The sequence below is a fragment of the Furipterus horrens genome, unplaced genomic scaffold (assembly GCF_987537825.1).
Source record: "Furipterus horrens unplaced genomic scaffold, mFurHor1.1.pri manual_scaffold_6, whole genome shotgun sequence".
Taxonomy (NCBI): domain Eukaryota; kingdom Metazoa; phylum Chordata; class Mammalia; order Chiroptera; family Furipteridae; genus Furipterus; species Furipterus horrens.
In genome coordinates, this window is record NW_028327176.1 from 50974409 (window position 1) to 50993152 (window position 18744).

The 18744-nt window shown below is 38.3% G+C and overlaps 1 protein-coding gene, 1 non-coding gene and 1 pseudogene across 3 annotated transcripts; all 3 read left to right on the plus strand.

Moving 5' to 3' along the window:
- Window positions 1-411: 411 nt before the first annotated feature.
- On the plus strand, window positions 412-9818 carry SNRNP27 (small nuclear ribonucleoprotein U4/U6.U5 subunit 27). 2 transcript variants are annotated; one of them, XR_016511732.1, is made up of 7 exons: window positions 412-511; window positions 1508-1628; window positions 2288-2400; window positions 2912-2991; window positions 6635-6699; window positions 9415-9574; window positions 9662-9818. XR_016511732.1 is itself a non-coding variant. In XM_090280282.1 (6 exons), the coding sequence occupies exons 1-6, from the start codon at window positions 478-480 to the stop codon at window positions 9467-9469; spliced, it is 468 nt and encodes a 155-aa protein (XP_090136408.1). In that variant the 5' UTR covers window positions 412-477; the 3' UTR covers window positions 9470-9818. The 2 variants fall into 2 exon arrangements, 1 of the variants encoding a protein (XP_090136408.1); XM_090280282.1 differs by having other exon boundaries at window positions 9415-9818.
- Window positions 4417-4579, plus strand: LOC150006161 (U1 spliceosomal RNA). The gene has a single exon (XR_016512129.1). It is a non-coding gene; the product is annotated as a U1 spliceosomal RNA (small nuclear RNA).
- LOC150006162 (cytochrome c pseudogene) lies at window positions 7626-8669 on the plus strand (annotated as a pseudogene).
- Window positions 9819-18744: the final 8926 nt, after the last annotated feature.

The window sequence follows — 18744 nt, forward strand, 5'->3', positions numbered from 1 at the left end:
AACCACAATAAAGTCTCTTATCCATGCTTTCCCCTGCTCCCTCTGCCTCCTGACCCACCCTGATGCTTCCCCGTGTGGACTGCTTGCGAATGCTGTTTAAAATTAGTGTGATAAGAAATCTTTTTGTGCACGTTGTGAACAAGAACTAGAAAGAAAAATGGGGGAAGGAACACGAGTTTTTTCCAGATTTCTAGAGTAACATCAATTAACACACTTCAAGGCCCACTGTGAACACAAAAGCCGCGGCAAAAATGGGGCTGGAGGAGCTGAGATAACTTGGTTCTCCCTGGCAGCTCTGACCTCAAACGTGGGCTATGTGAGCATGGGCGGGCTTAGCGCAGCCTCACTTCTTCAGAAGCAGGAACCCTTTTGAGTCGTTCGAACATTTCTAGTCGGCAGTGAAAGCGCAGTTCCGGCCCTCCCGGAAGTTGCCTCACAGTCGTTTGCCAGGCGTTGTGAGGTAGAGGAGCTCTCGGAATGGGTCGCAGCCGCAGCCGCTCCCCGCGGAGGGGTGAGTCCAGAGCAATTCGGAGGGTCTGGGGCTCGATTGGAGGCGCAACCCCCTTTTTTAAGTACTAGGGCAGCAGAGAGACAGGCCCTTTACTCTTGAGAAGAGCGGGGGGTGCGGGAGTGGGTGGGTGGGGCAACGAACACCTGGCTTTCCGGTTTTAAAGCAGTTTTTTTTCCCCCTAATAAATTGGGGTTTCGCTGACTCTGTCAGCCTTCTATAGTAACGTTTGTTATTCTTGTGACTAGCTAATTGCGAATCAGACTACGGTTCCCTCATTTAACTTCTGAGTGAATGTGTGCAAGCCATCCAATCTTTCTGAGACTGAATTCCCGTAATTAGACACTGGAGCTAATATTTCCTAGCTTTAAAAACTGATGGGAGAATTGTCACACTCCATAACACTCAGCATGTGGTACAGCCTGGATCTTAAATGCTCGATGTTAGATTCCTCCACAGTTTACTATAATAGGGAAATTGATATTTAGAATATTGCGTCCTGGGAGCTCACGTCGTAAGGTCTTCTGGTCCCCACGGCCATAAATGAAGCAGAGCGATGTGAAGGACTCAGGACTTCGAGCAGAAGATCTGACTTAGACCCTCGGCTGTGCCCCCTGGTTAGTTTTTACGACCTTCAACTAGTCAAGACTTGATGTTCTTAAAAGTTAAGTGAGGCTACTATCCACATATGGCTATTGAGCCCTTAAGATGTGCTCAAGCAGAATTATCAAGTGCTATGTAACTATTAGAACCAGATTTCCTTAATTTACTATGAAAAAAAAGTAAAAATCTCAATAACTTTTATATCGATTATGTGTTGAAATGATAATAGCCTGGAAATATATTTCGTTAAATAACATTACGTTAAAATTAATTTCACCTGTTTTTTTTATTTTTTTAATGTGGCTGCTAGATATGGCTTGCATTATATTTGTATTGGCCAGCGCAGCTCTAAGTATTTGAGGTAATTTCGGCTCTACAATTCTGTGTTTGGATTAGAGCGTAGGCGGTCTCGGTCAACCTCCCGGGAGAGGGAACGCAGGCGCCGAGAAAGGTCCCGGTCTCGGGAGAGAGATCGGAGAAGGAGCCGCTCTCGATCTCCGCACAGAAGACGCTCCAGGTGAGTGTAGGCAATAACCAGAGGTTTTACCACAGATCCCAAAGAAACGAGTTGTTGCCCCTTTTTTTTTTTTTTTTTTTTTTATCACAAATAAGGTTATTTACAGTATCATGAAATGAGGGACACTTAAGCACACTTTATTCTAAAGCTAACATTCCCATTGGTAAATGGGGTGAGTAAGTCTCGACTCCTAGAGATGCCTTTAGGAGTAAAGAGAAATACGGCAAAAAGCACTTAGCATGATCCTTGGCAAGAATAAGAAATAAGGATTTGTTTTGTTTTATATTGACTTTTTATTTTAATGGTTTATTCAAGTATAAATGAAGAATGTGAGATCTTGGAAGAAATTTAGAATGGACTGTTGATTCTTAATAAGCATCATTTGCTGTTTAAATCAACTTTTTGTGTGTTTATGTGTAATTGTTAGAAACTATTTAGTTACATTTTTCTGCCTTACAAAATATTTGTTTGCCCTAGGTAACAATCAGGGCCTAGGCAGAACCTTCTAACTTATTCCTCTGTAAGAACTAGACCCCTGGTTCTCTGGAGCCTGGCTTTTATTCAGCCTTTACCTTTTCAGGCACTTGTGTATTTGTGCTGATGGACACAAGTGGCCGGGTATGTCTCTGTTTCTGACATCTATACTTATTAAATATTAGGTCCCCAAGGCGACATAGATCCACATCTCCTTCCCCTTCTCGACTGAAAGAAAGAAGAGATGAGGAAAAGAAAGAAGCAAAAGAAACAAAGAGCAAAGAACGCCAGATTACTGGTAATGTTATTAGATAAATAACTGTAGGAAGAGTACAGCCTTGTTTAGATAACTTCAGTCATTGTGATAAAATTATAAAAGTATAATTTTTGAACACTGAAATATATTAAGTTTTTTATAGTGTTTATTGCATACGGTTTTGAGATTTTGTTTTAATTGTACTTTAGTGAGTTCCTGGTTATCTGTGGTGCTCCTCATATAGGAAGGAAAGTTAAAAATGTGAACATATTCTATTTTGGAAGTACCTTCAAAACACGTGTCATGTCTGATGTTAAAGGTGGTCCTGCCTAAAGGCTTCAAGCACGTCCTTTTAAGCAGTCTCTTCTATGCACCTTAAGTTACATTCTGCCCAAATTGAAAAGGAATTTTTTTTTTTTGTTAGACTCAAGTCTTTAGCTAATTGTTTTATATGTTCTCTGCTGGGAAGGTGGAATGACTATTAATCTGTTGCCACCTTTCCTTTTATATATAAAATGATAGAGTTTTAAAAATTACAACTTAACTTTTACAGAGGAAGACTTGGAGGGCAAAACAGAGGAAGAAATAGAAATGATGAAGTTAATGGGATTTGCCTCCTTTGACTCCACAAAAGTGAGTAAAATAAGCAGCCCATTAAGCATTCTGAGTAGAATTAATTCATATGACTGTCCCATTTTTCCATATTCTTTTACTATCACTGGTGTAATTTCTTCCATTGATACAAGTTTATTCAGTTCAAAGACAACTATGTGTGAAGGTCATTGAGAGCGCAGAGAAGGAAGCAGTGAGGTGAATTGAATCCAGGGGATGTTTGCCTGGGATGATTTTGAGGTAGATCTTCAAGGACCAGTACAGAGAAGAGGAGGAAGATTATTCGAAGTAGGAGGAGTTCATGAAAATGCCATGTAGGCATGAAGGAGCAAAACCAGTGACTGGTAGAAGGATGCTGATGGGCTAGTGACTACGGTGAGGCTGGAAATGGGGGTAGGAAACAAATCACAGAGGGCTCTTTTGCTATTCTTAGCCATGCTAAGGCATTTGGAATTGATTCTTTAGGTGCTGATGAGACAAAGCAGTGTTTTTTAAGAAAAGGAGAGATAGGATTTTATGTGTATTTTAGAAAGATGACCCAGGGCAGCACTGGAGCACAGATGGGAGGCAGGGAAAACTCCTGAGCTGTGCACAAGAAAGGTGATAAAGGCCTGAGCTGACAGGCGGGGCTGGAATGTTGACAGCCATTCTGGAGCCAGAGTTAGTGGTGGAAGTGGGAGTGAGCAGTCGGTGATGACTCTGAGGTGGCAGGCTGAAAGACTGGGTGGTATGTTAACCAGGAATGGGGTATGGGAGGGGAAGTGCTGTGAAACAAGGAAATTAAGCTTCCAGGTAAAGATGACATTGGGTAGCTGCACCCCTATCTCATAGCTCAGAAGAGGGTGGATTGGAGATTGAATGCTGCCTAACCATCATAACACTGGAAAGAAGAAGGAAATGGGGGAGGAACAAGGGAGGGATTGTGGAAAGAGACGAAGTCAGTTACAGGGAGGAAGAGGAGAGAGGGAGATAAGGATAAAGGGAGAATAGGGGAGAGGGGAGTTGGAGAGGAAATGGAAAGGGGAGGAGGATGGAGGGAGCTAGTAAGACTTGACAAATGGAGAGTGTCCATGGAGAGAATATATTTTTTAAACTTTCTAGAATTTTAAGTCTGTCTAGTTTTATAAATGGAAATTGAGATTTTAGAGAAAAATAATCCACTTGCCCTAATTTTGTATTCCATTGAGTTGTGAATGGAGTGGCGTAATTTCACATGTTGTAAGAGTGTCTAACCAATGTGATTGTGTAGGGCAAACATGTTTTTTCCAAATGACAATGTAGCCCTGGCTGGTGTAGCTCAGTGGATTGAGCTTGGCTTGCTAACCGAAAGATCTCTGTTCGGAGTACCAGTCAGGGCACATGCCTGGGTTGCCAGCCACGTCCCCAGTTGTGGACCTGCGAGAGGCAGCCCCACATTGATGTTTCTCTCTCTCTCTTTCTCCCTCCCTACTTACCTGGCAGAGGAGATACCATAATCATGAAGGTAGTTTTCCCAGGGTGAGGCTTATCCATTGCATTCCGGATGTGCTGGTCCCTGCAATTTCCCCAAATGTGGGAAACTGACTGCATACTTTGTGTGAGTAGGGGACTGCGTTTGCACTCTACCCTAGCAAAAAAAGACAATGTATAACTAAGGCATAACTGTTTTGAAATGAGAAAGTTAAGAATGAGTTCTTTTTCTTACAAATGGTTATGTGAACCCCATTTTGGAATTCAATGCAGTTTATGTATCAGCTTTTTTTCCCTTGAATATTTGTTTTCCAAAGAGTATTTTATTAGTGAAATGATATATTAATATATATGTAGGATGCATAATATCTCTGAAGTAAAGCAACTATAATTTTATTGTTTTGAGAAGACTAGAGAGGGAACTTATCAAAATTATTTTCTTTTGTGGGAATGGGGTTACTATTGCCCAGTGTTTGAAATTCCTGAGACTCAGATGTGAAGATGAAGTCTCACTTTGCTTTAAAATATAGTCTGTGCTGAAGATGTTTGTTTACAAAGGAAAAATTAGGTGAAAGTTTATAGAGCCCATAAAAATTATGGACTACTATCAGAACAAATGATGTCAGTATTTTTTAATGACAACTACAAGGATGTTAGTTTAGTTTATATGCAGTTGGCTTTGTGTGACTGTCAGTTATATGCTCACTTGTGTTTTTTAGTAATGTGTATCTTGTTATATTTCATCACTGGTCTATAATTGGCCCTTTACATAGGCCAGTATAGTCACTTATTTTCCCTTCCATTTTAACATTTTAGAAAAATTCAAAGTTTGGTTATATTTATTAATGGATAATTTTTTATCCCATCATGTAAATGAAAATAGGGCTATTAACATACAGCTCTGCAAAGTTTTCAACAATCATTAAGACTTTAGCAGTTGAACTTAGTAAAAAGGTTAGCATTGTTTACTTTTTTTTTCCAAGCCAGTCTTTCCAGCTCATGCCTACCTCCTGTTCTTTAGAGGTCGAAATTGTACCTCACACAATTTACCCAGTATTCTCCCCTTCCCCAAAATGTAGTGAAAACAGGAATAGAAAAGTAAGACCAAATATATTTCTTTTAGCTCCACTTCAAGTATTACCTCACTTATACATGCCTTTAGGTCAGTAAATAAAATCCTTTTTTTGCCCTCACACAGATGTCTAATAAGTATGCTACACAGTGTACATTCCCTTGAATAATAGGAGAAAGAAGGGGTTGAGGATGTGTGTGTGTGCATGTGTGTGTGTGTGTGTGTGTGAGAGAGAGAGAGAGAGAGAGAGAGAGAGAGAGAGAGCAACCAATGATGTTCACACATTTAACAATCATTTTCTGAGCACCCTGCAAGTGGCCTGGGATGTGAGAATGCAAAGGTGACTCACAATCATATCCCTCCATCAAGAAACTTGCAGTCTCATAGGCGAGGAATAATGCAGGTTGGAACATGGAGGGTATTGTGAGGAAAGCCCGGTTAACATTCTATGGGCGCTAGAGAAGAGGGCACTTCCTGCCAGCTGGATCATTTGAATTGCGCCTTGAACTATGTATAAGAACCAGGTAGTTGAAGATTGGTTGTGAGTTGGGATAGTGATTCAGGCATGATGAATGGCAGGTGGTGAGTTAGTGAGTTAACTTGGGGGAATCAAAAGACTCATAAAGGAATTAATGAAAAAGAGTAGATGCTACATGAGAAAAGGCTAAGATATAAGTGACACTCAACAATATCATCTGTTATTCTGTATTCTAATTTTTTATTTAAAAATCCAAATTGCAAGGCCTGTGCAATAAGTGGGATTTAGGTAAATGGTGACTGATCCAGCCGTGATTTGAGAATATGAATTTTTCTAGCTAAAATATCCTTAACTTGTACATGGTTTCAAAGAATTCTTTGATCAAAAAAAGGTTAGGATTTGCCACTCTGTTTCCCTGTATGGCTTACAAGTCATGCATAAACAATGAATGTTGGTTTGAATATTATATTATTTGCTTACATGTGACTCTAGAAAGGTGAACAGAGTTGTAATACTTGGTTGGGAGCTGAAGAATCTTTCTCATTGGACTACCTCATTCTTAGATGCATCTTGCCATTTAACTATGTCTGTGGAGTCCAGCTCTTTTGATCAAGGGATGTCATGTATCCTTCTGTTTTTTATATTTGTTTATTGCTTTTCTCCAGGGAAAAAAGGTAGATGGCTCTGTAAATGCCTATGCCATAAATGTGTCTCAGAAGAGGAAATACAGGTATGCATAACCTCCATTATTATCCATTATTATGTTTGAACCAATGATATATTGTGTGCTTGGGAAAGAATTTATTATGGAATAATTGTGTTTGTAGGAAATGTAGCAATTTTTCATATAGTCCCTTGTTTTAATTTTTCTTGCTTACAGTCTGGTGTGTTAATTTCCAATTTACATGTGAACTAATAATTATAGAGAAGGGTAGTTGGCTTAATGTTTTAGGACTTTATAGGTAGTTCTTCAAAACATTTTTAAAAAGGCTTTAGGCTTTAATTTCATTATAATTATAGATTTAAAATAGATCCCTCCTGAATTACTTACCTAGATTGATTATGTAAGGATTTCAACTAGAAATATATTCCTCTGTTAGGTATGGAGATTTTATTAATGCCACAGGACAAACCAATTCATAATTGAAATCTGAATGAATTCCTAATGAATGGAAAAGTCAAGACAGCTTCAAATATTGCCTCTACCACATTGAAACAAGGAACAGACTTGGCAGTTAGCGGGGGTGTCAGTCAAGGAACTAATGTAAATGACCCATGGTCATGGACAACAGGGTGGGGATTGACTGTGGGAGGTGGGGCGGGGGGCAGGTCAGAGGAGAGCAATGGGGGAAAGATAGGACAACTGTAATAGAACAACGATAAAAAAATGAAAAATAAAATAACATTACCTCTACCTTTATTGCTGATAAAAGACTAGCATTCCAGTTAATTTAAAATGTGAATAATGTGATTTGAGAATGCTATGTTAAAACCAGAATCATCATTGATATTCCTTTGTAAAGTTACCTTCAAATGAAGTTTTATGAAAAGAGCGGTATAATCATAACTATCATAATTAATGTAGTAGTAGTATTGCTGTTTATTAATGCTGAAGTGTGGTTTTCCTAACTGTCTGACTTATAATTTGCATACCATTAAATAATGCATAATATGGCACGCTGAATTCTGTTTTTCAAATATATGCTTTTGGTGGCTACCGTGCAGGACTTGAATTTGTCTTTTAATTTAGCTCAAGAAAGATAACATCACTGGGTTAGTGGTAAATCCCAAGAAAGGTGAGAAATATCAGAATTGCAAGTGGGAACCTCTGTGTTGTGCACAACTAAGGAGTGATTTAAAAATGGGTGATGCTGAGAAGGGCAAGAAGATTTCTGTTCAGAAGTGTGCCCAGTGCCATACTGTGGAAAGGGAAGCAAGCACAAGACTAGGCCAAATCTCCATGGTCTCTTTGGGTGAAAGTTGGGTCAGGCCCCTGGATTTTCTTACTCGGATGCCAACAAGAACAAAGGCATCGCCTGGGAAGAGGTGACATTGATGGAGTATTTAGAGAATCCCAAAAAGTATATCCCCGGAACAAAAATGATCTTCGCTCACATGAAGAAGAGTACAGAAAGGGAAGACTTGATAGCTTATCTCCAAAAAAGCTACTAACGAGTAATAGTTTGCCTCTGCCTTATTTATTACAAATGTCCCATGACATTTTTTCATGTGTACCATATTTAAAATTGATCTCATACACCAGAATTCAGATCACAAATGGCTGATAGAACATTTCTTTTGGGCAGTTATGATTTAAATAAGATTGGCTTGTGGTTAAATTAACCACAATGACCAGCTATTTGAACTTTAATGGTAATTTTGTTTTAAGTGCTATCACTATTTTCCCCTTTTAAAAATATGATTGGACTGGATTCTTTGTTCAACTTCTCACAGAGATGGAAAATGCCATCTCAAAACCTGTAGGAGATTGGTTTTATATTTAGATTAATGTAACTTGTTATATTAACATGTTTAAATATTGAGGAAATCCCTTCACTTTTTTACAACAGCAAGATTTGTTTGTGTTTCCAATTGTGTTCATTAGCCTATTAAAAGGCAAGAGCTGAAAATAAGATGGCAATGTCCATTTTATCTTTTCGGTCCTAACTATGCCAATTTAATAAAATTTCCTATATCTAAGCTGTTTCCTTTTACTTAATGAAAGGCATTTTAGTGTGGTTTGTGTATAATATCAAATAAAGAATATTTTAACACTTCTCACATTTTATAGATAATCTATAAGGTCAGATACTTTTAAAATTCAGCGTGACAAGATGCAGTAGCAAACTTTGTGCATTCTTTTAAGTCAGACTAAGTTATAATTCAGGATTGTCTTGAACAGCTTTTCAAAAACAACTGTAGAATTACTGTATATGTGTGTGATTGGTAATGGTACTTTTGCCAACTCACTTATAAGGGTTAAAGTAGAGGAGAATAGGTGATCGACACCAAATTGTGAATTATGTGATCATAAGGCTTAAGATAATTAAGAACAAAATCACAGATTAAAATAACAGTTTTATGGAGAAAACCAGTACAGTATGCAGTCAGAGTTACTTGATGGGTACCTATTTTGGAACTCTGCTCTGTTTCCTTAAACTAAGTGTTTAGTGTTATCTGAAATAAATAAGAATTCTTAATTCATTTTTTAAAAGTCTGTGGGATCTTCCCAAATAGTTTTGAAAGTATATTTCCATACTTCTATTTGGATTTTATGGAAATCTAAACTGCTTTGGCTTATTTTGAAAGTGAAGTACTCTTTCCTTAATGTACTTTTAAGTAATCTTGAATACCTCTTATCCTAAACTTTGCCATCTTAAAGGTCATTTATAGGATTAATCTCTGAAGCATAAAAAGAGTCTAGAATTTTTTCTTCTTGCCATAGGCAGTACATGAATCGAAAAGGTGGATTCAACAGACCTTTGGATTTCATTGCATGAGAATTGAAGTGTTGAAGAATGATTTTTTCCCCCTCATCGTGATCAAGAGTGGATTTTATATTTCGTATGAATCAAAACAGGATCACAATCCTTCCTCCTTGTAAAGTAAGATTATTTTATTTATGATGTGTCCAGTTCACTTATCCTGCCTCAAAAGAAGAAAGGTTAAATAATTACATTTTTTTCTTTTAGGAAATGCCATTTGGGGCAGTCATTAACCCCATTTTTTTTTCTTATTCCTGTGGAAGCTGTATATGTTTTCTTTTTGGATGCTCATTAGGACTTTTTAAAATACATAAGAGTAATTTGGATGTAAGTTTCTCAAATAAAGCAATATTTCTACCCGTTTGCATTTAATAACTTTTATTACTATATAAAAGTATCTTCCTATACATTTTCTTTTTAATACACATATTTAGATATCCTGATTCTTAGTAGTTTAAAAATTAGAAGAATGAAAACATTTAACTGGATTTTTGTATCTTCAGAGGGTTTTTTCTTCAATACCATGTATTACTTCCCCCCCCATTTTAAAAGCAATACCTGCTTATTTAAAAATGGGAAAAACCAAATAGTAAAAGAAAAGCCAAAATCACCTATAATCTACCTCCAGAAGTAATGTTACTATTTCAGTATATGTCTTTCCAGGTACCTGTGGGTGTATATTTTTCACTCTCATCCATGAGATCAGAACGTATATGCTGTTATCTTTTGCTAATCCTTTTTCTTCCATGTGCTATGAATATTCTTTAAAGATTTTATTTATTTACTTTTAGAGAGGGGGAGAGACGGAAAGAGGGAGAGAAACATCAATGTGCAAGAGATAATCGTTACCGCTTGCCTCTCACAGGCCCCCAACTGAGAACCAGGCCCACAACCCAGGCATGTGCCCTGACCTGGAATCAAACTGGCGACCTTTCAGTTCATAGGCCGGGCTCAGACCACTGAACCACATCAGCCAGGGCAATTTTTCAACATTCTTACATATTCTTTGAAAACTTAGCTTTTAGTAGGTACTTGGTTGTACCATAATTGGTTACTAACTAATTCTTTACTTTGGTGAATATTGACTTCCCTCCCATGATTTGCTATGAGTAGTATCCTTGTTACAAGTGAGATGGGGGGGGGGGGGGGGTACATGCACATGTGCATGTTTTAAGGCTTTTGATATATATATATATAATTCATATATATGGCTAGAAAGGTAACAATCAACTGAGCAACAAAGTGAGCATTCTCGCACATGTACCAATAATGGGTGTAATAATTTTTTTAAGTTTCTAATCTGTTGAGTTAAATACTGGTTTTGGTTTCAATTTATTTAATTTCTTGGGAGGAAGAACATTTTTAAAACATGTTAGCCATGTATAGTTCTGTTGTAAAATGCTAATTCCAAATCTTGGATCCATTTGTGTTATGGTAACCTTTTCTTTTTCTTACTTGAAGAAAGCTCTTTTTGTATTGAAGATAATAACCATGACCCAGTCTGTTTCATATCATTGATATTTGAGGCTTTGTGTTTAGATTTTAAATTTGAGGGGTTTTTTCTTTCTTTTTTTAGTAACTAATACAAACACAATTCAGACAGTATATACATGATGACCTAATTGTATACAGTATCCTTTTAGAAATATTCCTTATGTACACAAAGATATATCCTATTTTATTATTCAAATAGGAGCAAACTTTACACATTATTTTGAACCTAGCCTTTTTTCACTTAATTTGTACACCTTAAGATTGTTTCTTATCACTACATGTACTATTGCTACTTTTTCTTATTTATCACCAAGTAGTGTTTATTCCAGTAATTCAAGGAGAAATAATGCAATTCATAGTGTCGATGTGGCTGCTTCTGTATATCCTTAGTTACAGGACTCTGTTCAGCTGGTCTTCAGGTGGTTCTCAATGACGATTGTTCAGTAGATTAGTTGTAATTTTGATACGGTCCTGGAAGGAGGTGAGCACAGTGTTTACCTGCTCTACCATCTTGACCAGAAGTTCTGCCTCTTTTCTTTTTTTTACGGGCAGCAATTATAGTCCATTATAGAATAGACTATAATTTGTTTTAACTAATGCCCCATTGAAGGACATTCAAGTTGTTTCTTATCTTTTACTATTTTTTAAAAATCCTATAATCACTTTGTATGTACATGATTTTATAAGAGTCTTTAGCTGGATTTTTAAATCCTTCATTGCATTTAAAATTTGACCATCTACAGCAGTTCTTTAAAAGCTCTCCTGGCAAGTTATTCCCTATAAAGAAAATAATAGTAATATGACTGCATTGCATAATACAGTGTACAGAGCACCTTGGTTCATTTAGTCCCTATGAAATATAGCAGGTATTATCTCCATTTCCCAGATGAAAAATCTGAGGCTTTTCAGACCATAAAGGCAGAAATTATTGGTATTTATACCGATAATTACGCCTTCAGTACCTAAATATTTGAAGGTGCTACATTAGTTGTACAACTTGTAGTACCCATTGCTCGGCTATCACTGCATTAGGCACTTGGATTATTTTGCCTGGACTTTTTGCCAACTGGGCTAAATAGACTCCCATACCCCACTCTCCCAAATCTTGTGTATCTGTAAATTACCCATGACAAGGACTGTTTCTAACTACATATGTGCACACCCAAGGAAATCAGGCCCAATTGTTTTAATAGGAAAGCTAAAAATCCTGGAATAAAATATGCCCCAAACTAAATTACAGGTCTTTAGATTGTCATCTTAGTGTGGTCTTAGTAAAGATTTGACTTGAGATCCTCAAGTCAGCGTATTTTGTAAAAAAATAATCTGAGGCTGTCTGATAGGTCAATAGATTTGTACTCCATCAGCTAACACCAAAGAAGTAGAGGAGGAGGAAGTCTGAAATTTTAAAGATACGACACCTCTGTTCCTGAGAAGTCTTGGTTTGAAGAATCTTTTATCCATCAGATTGTATGCTTCTGTAGTAATAACAAAGATGGAAGGAACATCCTTATCTTCTAACAGGCTGCTGCCTCTCAGCAGGCATAAATTATGCCAAATCTTCTATTTCTAAGTATTTAGTTGTTAAGTGTTCCAGGCTCTGGACTTCCCAGTCTCTCCCTGGTGAGTCATCTATTTGCCTGACTAGAACATCTGTCTTGGTTCTCAAATTTAAACTTCCAGCTTGACCATTGTACTGAACTCCACGCTTGTATATGCACCTAGATTATTAGACATCTCAAATTTCTCTCATTTCCCCGCACAGCCTTCTTTGAGGCTTCCTCATCTCAGTAAATGGATTGTTCCTCCACTCACTTCTTTGCTCAGATCAAATCCTTAGGGTCATCCTTGACTCCTTTCTCCTATGCAAATTCTTTTAACTCTAATCTGAGTATATTTTGGATCCACTTTTTTGTTCAGATTTATTGAGGTATAATTGACATAAAATTGTAAAATATTTCAAGTACATTGTAGTGATTTGATGTGTTGAAACTGTTCACCACCTATACTAACCAAAACCATCACTCTGCCAGGACTACTGTAGTAGCTTCCTAATAGCTCTCCTTCCTCCTCTTGCTGCCTCAGTTTATTGCAGCAGAGGTGAACCTTTTTAAATGTGTATCATATCCCATTGTTCCTGCCTCTGGTATTCTTCTGTCACTTAGAATAATGTCCAGTCCTTACGTATTGTGGTCCAGAAGCCTGAACAGTCTGGACTCTGGCATCTCAAGCCCTCCTCCCCTTGCTACTGGCCTTCTTGCTGTTTTTTGAAAACAGGTATGCATCTGCCTCAAGAGTCCTCCCACTTGTTCTTCCTCCTGAAATATCCCTCTCCCACAACCCCCCACCTCCACCTCCAGTTTTGCATGGGTAGCTTCTTCATATTGTTTAGGTCTCTGCTCAAAAATAATGTCGTGCCTGAACACCTTATCAAAATATCAAACCCCCCTTCCCTCCTTTAATCCTACTTTACTCTTTTTGTTGTTGTTTTAAAAATTGAGATAAAATTCATATAACATAAAATTCAGCTTTTTAAAGTATACCATTTCAGTGGTTTTTAGTATTTTCACAGAGTTATGTATCCATCACTATCTAATTTCAAAACATTTTCATCTTCCCAAAAAGAACTTATACCCATTGAGTCATTCCTCACCCCTCCCTGCCACAGAAACCACTAATGTACTTTCTGTCTCTAAAGATGTGTCTAATCTGGACATTTTCCTGTAAATGGAATCATACAATAATTCAGTCTTTTGTGTCTGGCTTGTTTCACTTAGCATAATGTTTTCAAGGTTCATCCATGCTGTCACATGTATCAGTACTATTACTTTTTATGGCTGAGTTATCTGTTCTATAACATAGCACACTTTTATTGATAATTACATTTTGACTATAACAAATAATACTGCCAAGATCATTCATATACAAGTTTTTGTATGAACATATGTTTTTAATTCTCTTGGGTATATAATTTAGAGTGGAATTGTGGTGGGTCCCATGATGTGTTTAACTTTCCAAGGCGCTGTTAGACTCGGGCAGCTGCACTCTTACATTCCCACTAGGAATGCATGAGGGTTCCCGTTTTCCTGCATGCTCTGCAAAGTTCCCTTTTCCTTATAGCTTATTACTGCCTGACACACTATACTCATTTATTATTTTCTGGTTCTTCCACTAGACAAGAAGAAATGGGGCTTCTGTCTTGTTTGCTGCTGTAGCCCCAGCACCACACAGTGTCTGGCACAGAGTAAAGCAGTCAATAAAAATCTGTTGAATTTGTGAATATAGTTCAGTGACCTTTTTTCCCTTGGCTCTTTCCCTTGATTTTTATGTTAACCTTTAGTTACCAAAGTAATAAATAGACACATTTTCCCTATAAAATTTTAAAACATTATCACAAAGCTAAATCCCATTTGAACTGTGTCCCTCAATCCTGGTCCTATTGCCCTTTCTTAGCACTGTGTCTTTCCATTTGTCTGTGCATGTATGTGAGTAACAAAGTTTAGAGTTTAGAATTTTTAAAATACAAGTAATATGCTGTAGGGCTCATTTTACAACTGATTATTCAATACTGCCTTGGAGATCTTTCTATGCCAGTTTATGTGCCTCCACCTATTTTTTTTAGCTGTTACATAGTGTTTTGTGTAATACATAGTAGGTCTGTCCAGAAAATATCCAGCCATGTAATATACAAAATGAAGACGTTTATTGAAGATACAAGAAACATTGTACATAGGACAATGGTACCTCAGTCCCCTTCAAAGTAGACACCTTGGGACCTCACACAGTTCTCCCAGTCACCATCAGCTGCCCCATTGCATTTTCCTGAATCTCATCAACTGTCTGAAATCTCTTTCCTTCCAAAGGTGGTTTTAGTTTGGGAAAAGCCAAAAGTCACGGGGTGACAAATCTGGGCTGTACGAGAAATGATGCATGAGTGGGTGCATTGTCATGATGAAACTGCCAATCATCAGCTGCCCATAGCTGTGGCCTTCTGAATCATCCAAACAGTTTCCCAAAGGAATGTTCAAGCTCAACGTAAAATTAGATGGATTCATTGTTCTACTCCCTCAGTCATTTTGAATGTGTCGACCACCCCCACTGACTAGTACAGTGAAGTCATCACTGTTCACACATGCACATTCCAGTCCACTCTCTTTGACTGCCAGGTTGCATCAATGCCATGCAAACCTTTCTTGTTATATTAACAATGGCTGGACTTTTACCAGACAGACCTTTGTATACCACTGTTTAACCATCACTCTGTTTTTAAAATGACATATCTGTGGAGTAATTTTTGCAAAGCAGTGTTCTTAAAGGTTTTAAAAAATTAATATTACAATATTAGATGTCACGATATTGGGGTGTCCAAAGTAGCCACAAAGAAGGGGATTGATGTTATTGATGCAGGAAATTCCACTCCTGATTTTTACATTTTGAAGAACAAAATTAGTTCCTCAAAAATGTATTTTAAAAAATTCATTTTAATGTCATAGTGGTTAGGAAGCGTCAAACTCAGTTACAAGTAAGATGTTTTACTTCCAGTTTTGGAACTTCTTAGACATTAAAGGATTATAATACACTAATTTTCTTTCCCCTCCCATTCTATGAGGTAGTGACTGAAGAATTAGCTCTCAGAACTCCCAATGCATTTAATGAACCTGCTGCTCACTCGGCATTTCCATACTATCCTATGCCCACCTGGTGTATATAAGCCCCTTAAAGGCAGGAGACTGAGTGTTAGCTTTCTGAAAGATGCAGTAAATATTATCTGATGGGTTATATAGCATATGTCTTTGTGTTTCCCTTTTTCTTTTTACCTCCCAATTCTATTAGTTGATCATTTTTTAAAATTTTTATTTATTTTTAGAGAAAAGGGAACGGGGGGAGAGAGAGAGAGAGATATCGATGTGCAAGAGACATCAGTTGGTTGCCTCTCTCACGCTCCCAACCTGGGACTTGGCCTGAAACCCAGGCATGTGCCCTGACCAGGAACTCCAACCACCTTTCAGTTTGCAGGACGACGCCCAACCCACTGAGCCACACCAGTTAGGGCTTAGTTGATCTTAATGCCTGCCTAAAGATATAAAAGCTATTGTCATCCCATATTTATGCTATTACACATAACATTACTTAAAATTCTTGTCATAAAATTAGGTTCAAACATTCTGGAATTCCTAATTCTTATTTTTGGGGTTGTGCCTATAGTCAATGCTTATGTAATGCCTTTGAGGTTCTAGGTGCTGGGGGGTCACCACTTCTACTTTGTTTTAGGATTTTCAGTTCTTTTTTCAAAACCTATATCTTCAGATTACCTTATTTTACTGGTTATTGTATATATTTGTGTAAAATAATGTCTAGAGAAACAAAAAACCTTTGTTTTATACTTACTGCTTGATTTCCAGTAGATGGCACCAAATACCCTTTAAAGTTCTTAATGATAGGAATTCCTAGTTGATGTTGTTGGATAATTGATCATTTCTTCCACCACCACCAGGGAACAGTAATGGTCCATTCTTTGATCTAATTCTCTGACGGTTACATAACTTTGTATTGTTGTGTGGAGTGTAAGATAGACCTGTTAGTGTTGAAATTATTGATTTGGTATTTCTGACTCTGATTTCAACCTTTTCTCCTTTTTTTATTTTTTATAAGTGTGATTTTCAGTCGGTGATTCTAGGGGAAGGATCGTGATACTGAAATAGGACTAAGTTAAAAGAGTTGAGGGTAAGAGAAAGAATAAAGATATTCTGAATGTTCATAATAAAAGCAAAGAGAAAATATAAACTCTACAATATCCAAAAATTAAGATGAAATAAAAGCGTTTTTACTATTATCAGTTTTGGTACTTTAGTAGAATTCATTGTGATTTTTCAAATTTGTTTTACGAATAACTTGAAATTTAAAAAGTAGTCCTTAAAAAGTCTTTAAAATTGTTATATTCCTGTTCTCGTTCCCATGTGTTTGTTCCTTCTTGAAAAATTTACCTTCAGTATGTATATTTACTAGTGTTTTTTTAAAAGAATCAGCTTTTAGATCCAATTAACAATTAAAACCAGGAAGTGTTTCCTATATGGTGGGCGTGGTTCACTACATTTATTTTACTTATTCTATCAAGTTTACTTAATGTTAATAGAGCCTGTCAAGCATTAAAAAGGACCATTTTAAAATTTCTCATTATAATTCCTTTTAAATGCGTTTCTTTCTTTTTCCCCAGTGTTTGAGTGTGTTTTGTGACTTGGTGTAGAAATGTTTTTAATTGTATCGTCTTTAGAACAAACTTATCAATGGGAGCATTGGTAACGTGGGCTTGGGTGACACAGATCGAAGTTCAGTTCCCCCCTGGATGACCAGGAAAGTCTTGTAGTTTCTGTGGGCCTCGGTTTCCTCATTTGCAAAATGTAGATAATTAACCTACATGGTGGTTGAGGATTAGAGATAATGTATGTAAACTACTGACACTGAGTAAGCTATTATTTTCATATATTGGCAACAATTAAAAACTTTAAAAACTCATTCTGTATTCAGGACTCTCTTTAAAATGGAGATACAAGTTATCAGTAGATAACAGTAACTTGGGTCTCAAAATAACTTCATCTCTGAAATCTTGACAGGCTTATGTTACAATCCTCAATAAACATTTTAGTTCTACACATGAACACTGGTACCACACACACACACAAACACGTCATTTATAGCCTTCTTGAAAAGTAATTTTTAAAAACATTTTCATCTAGTATCAAAAGAGAAGGAAAGACCCTAAAAGAGATTTAGGTCAGAGTATTTCGGGATTCAGCGTCATTCTGTAGGTACAGGAAGTTTCTGAGCTTTTAAACCCCTCTCGTGTAAATATGCCAGCACTTTGGGTGGTGGGGAGTGCCTTTGGAGAAGAGCTCTTGAATACAGCCGCCAGATTCTAGCGCTTTCTGAGAGAAGAAAAAACGCTGCTGGGAGATCAGCATTTAACGCAACTAAAAGCCAGGCGTTTTCCTTCAAACCCCAAAACTACGTTGTGCCCGCCGGAGCCCGGAGCTCACCGGCCACATGCCAGGCTGCCAGCATCACTCTCCATTCAGAGGGATTCGCTGCAGGGCCCTCAGCCGCCCGAATCCCGGGAAGCCCTGGAACCTCCGGAGCCGCGGCCTCCAGACCCAACCCAACCGGGGCAGATTGCTTAGACGAGGCGTGGTTCCAGCCTCATACTCAAGGGATGTTTGGTAGGTCCCCAGAACTTTTCCCCTGGGACAGGTCCAGGCAACAGGTCCTAGGGGAGGCCGGAAGGGGCCGTGTGGAGTTGAGGTCCGCGACGGTGGTGAATCAGCGCTGTCCGACGCACGGGTCGCCCTCCCAGGCCACGCCAGATCCAGGGAGGAGAAGCGGGGGCCGCCGAGCCGACCACCAGCCACTCAGGGATCGCCCGGCTTGGGGAAGGTGACGTCATCGTAGCTGGGAGGTTTCGGAAGGCTTCGCCAATGGGAAAAAGGCGAAGTGGCTGCTTTCTGTAGCTCTTGGCCAATACTAACAAAGCAAAAGGGGGGCCGGTTTTCGGTATAGAACCAATAGAAAATAGGGAAGGAGCACGAGGCGGAGTTGCGAATCCTGTTACCAATTGGGGAGAGGGGGAGGAGCCAGGGCCTTGTCAAGCGTGTCCAACCAGCGAAAGGAGCGGACTCAAGGGGGCGGGGTCCTAATGCCGTCCCTCAATCGGGCAAAGCCAGGGGCGGGGCAGTCTTTAGAGTGCCCAATGAGAAAAGCAGCCGAAGCGGGCCTGTCAAGAAAAGGGCCTGGGGGCGGGGAGACGG

Coding starts and splice junctions, on each gene's coding strand:
- SNRNP27 (XM_090280282.1), top strand. CDS start 478: ATGGGTCGCAGCCGCAGCCGCTCCCCGCGGAGGG. Junction 512..1,507: donor CAGCCGCTCCCCGCGGAGGG/GTGAGTCCAGAG, acceptor TGTTTGGATTAG/AGCGTAGGCGGTCTCGGTCA. Junction 1,629..2,287: donor CCGCACAGAAGACGCTCCAG/GTGAGTGTAGGC, acceptor ATTAAATATTAG/GTCCCCAAGGCGACATAGAT.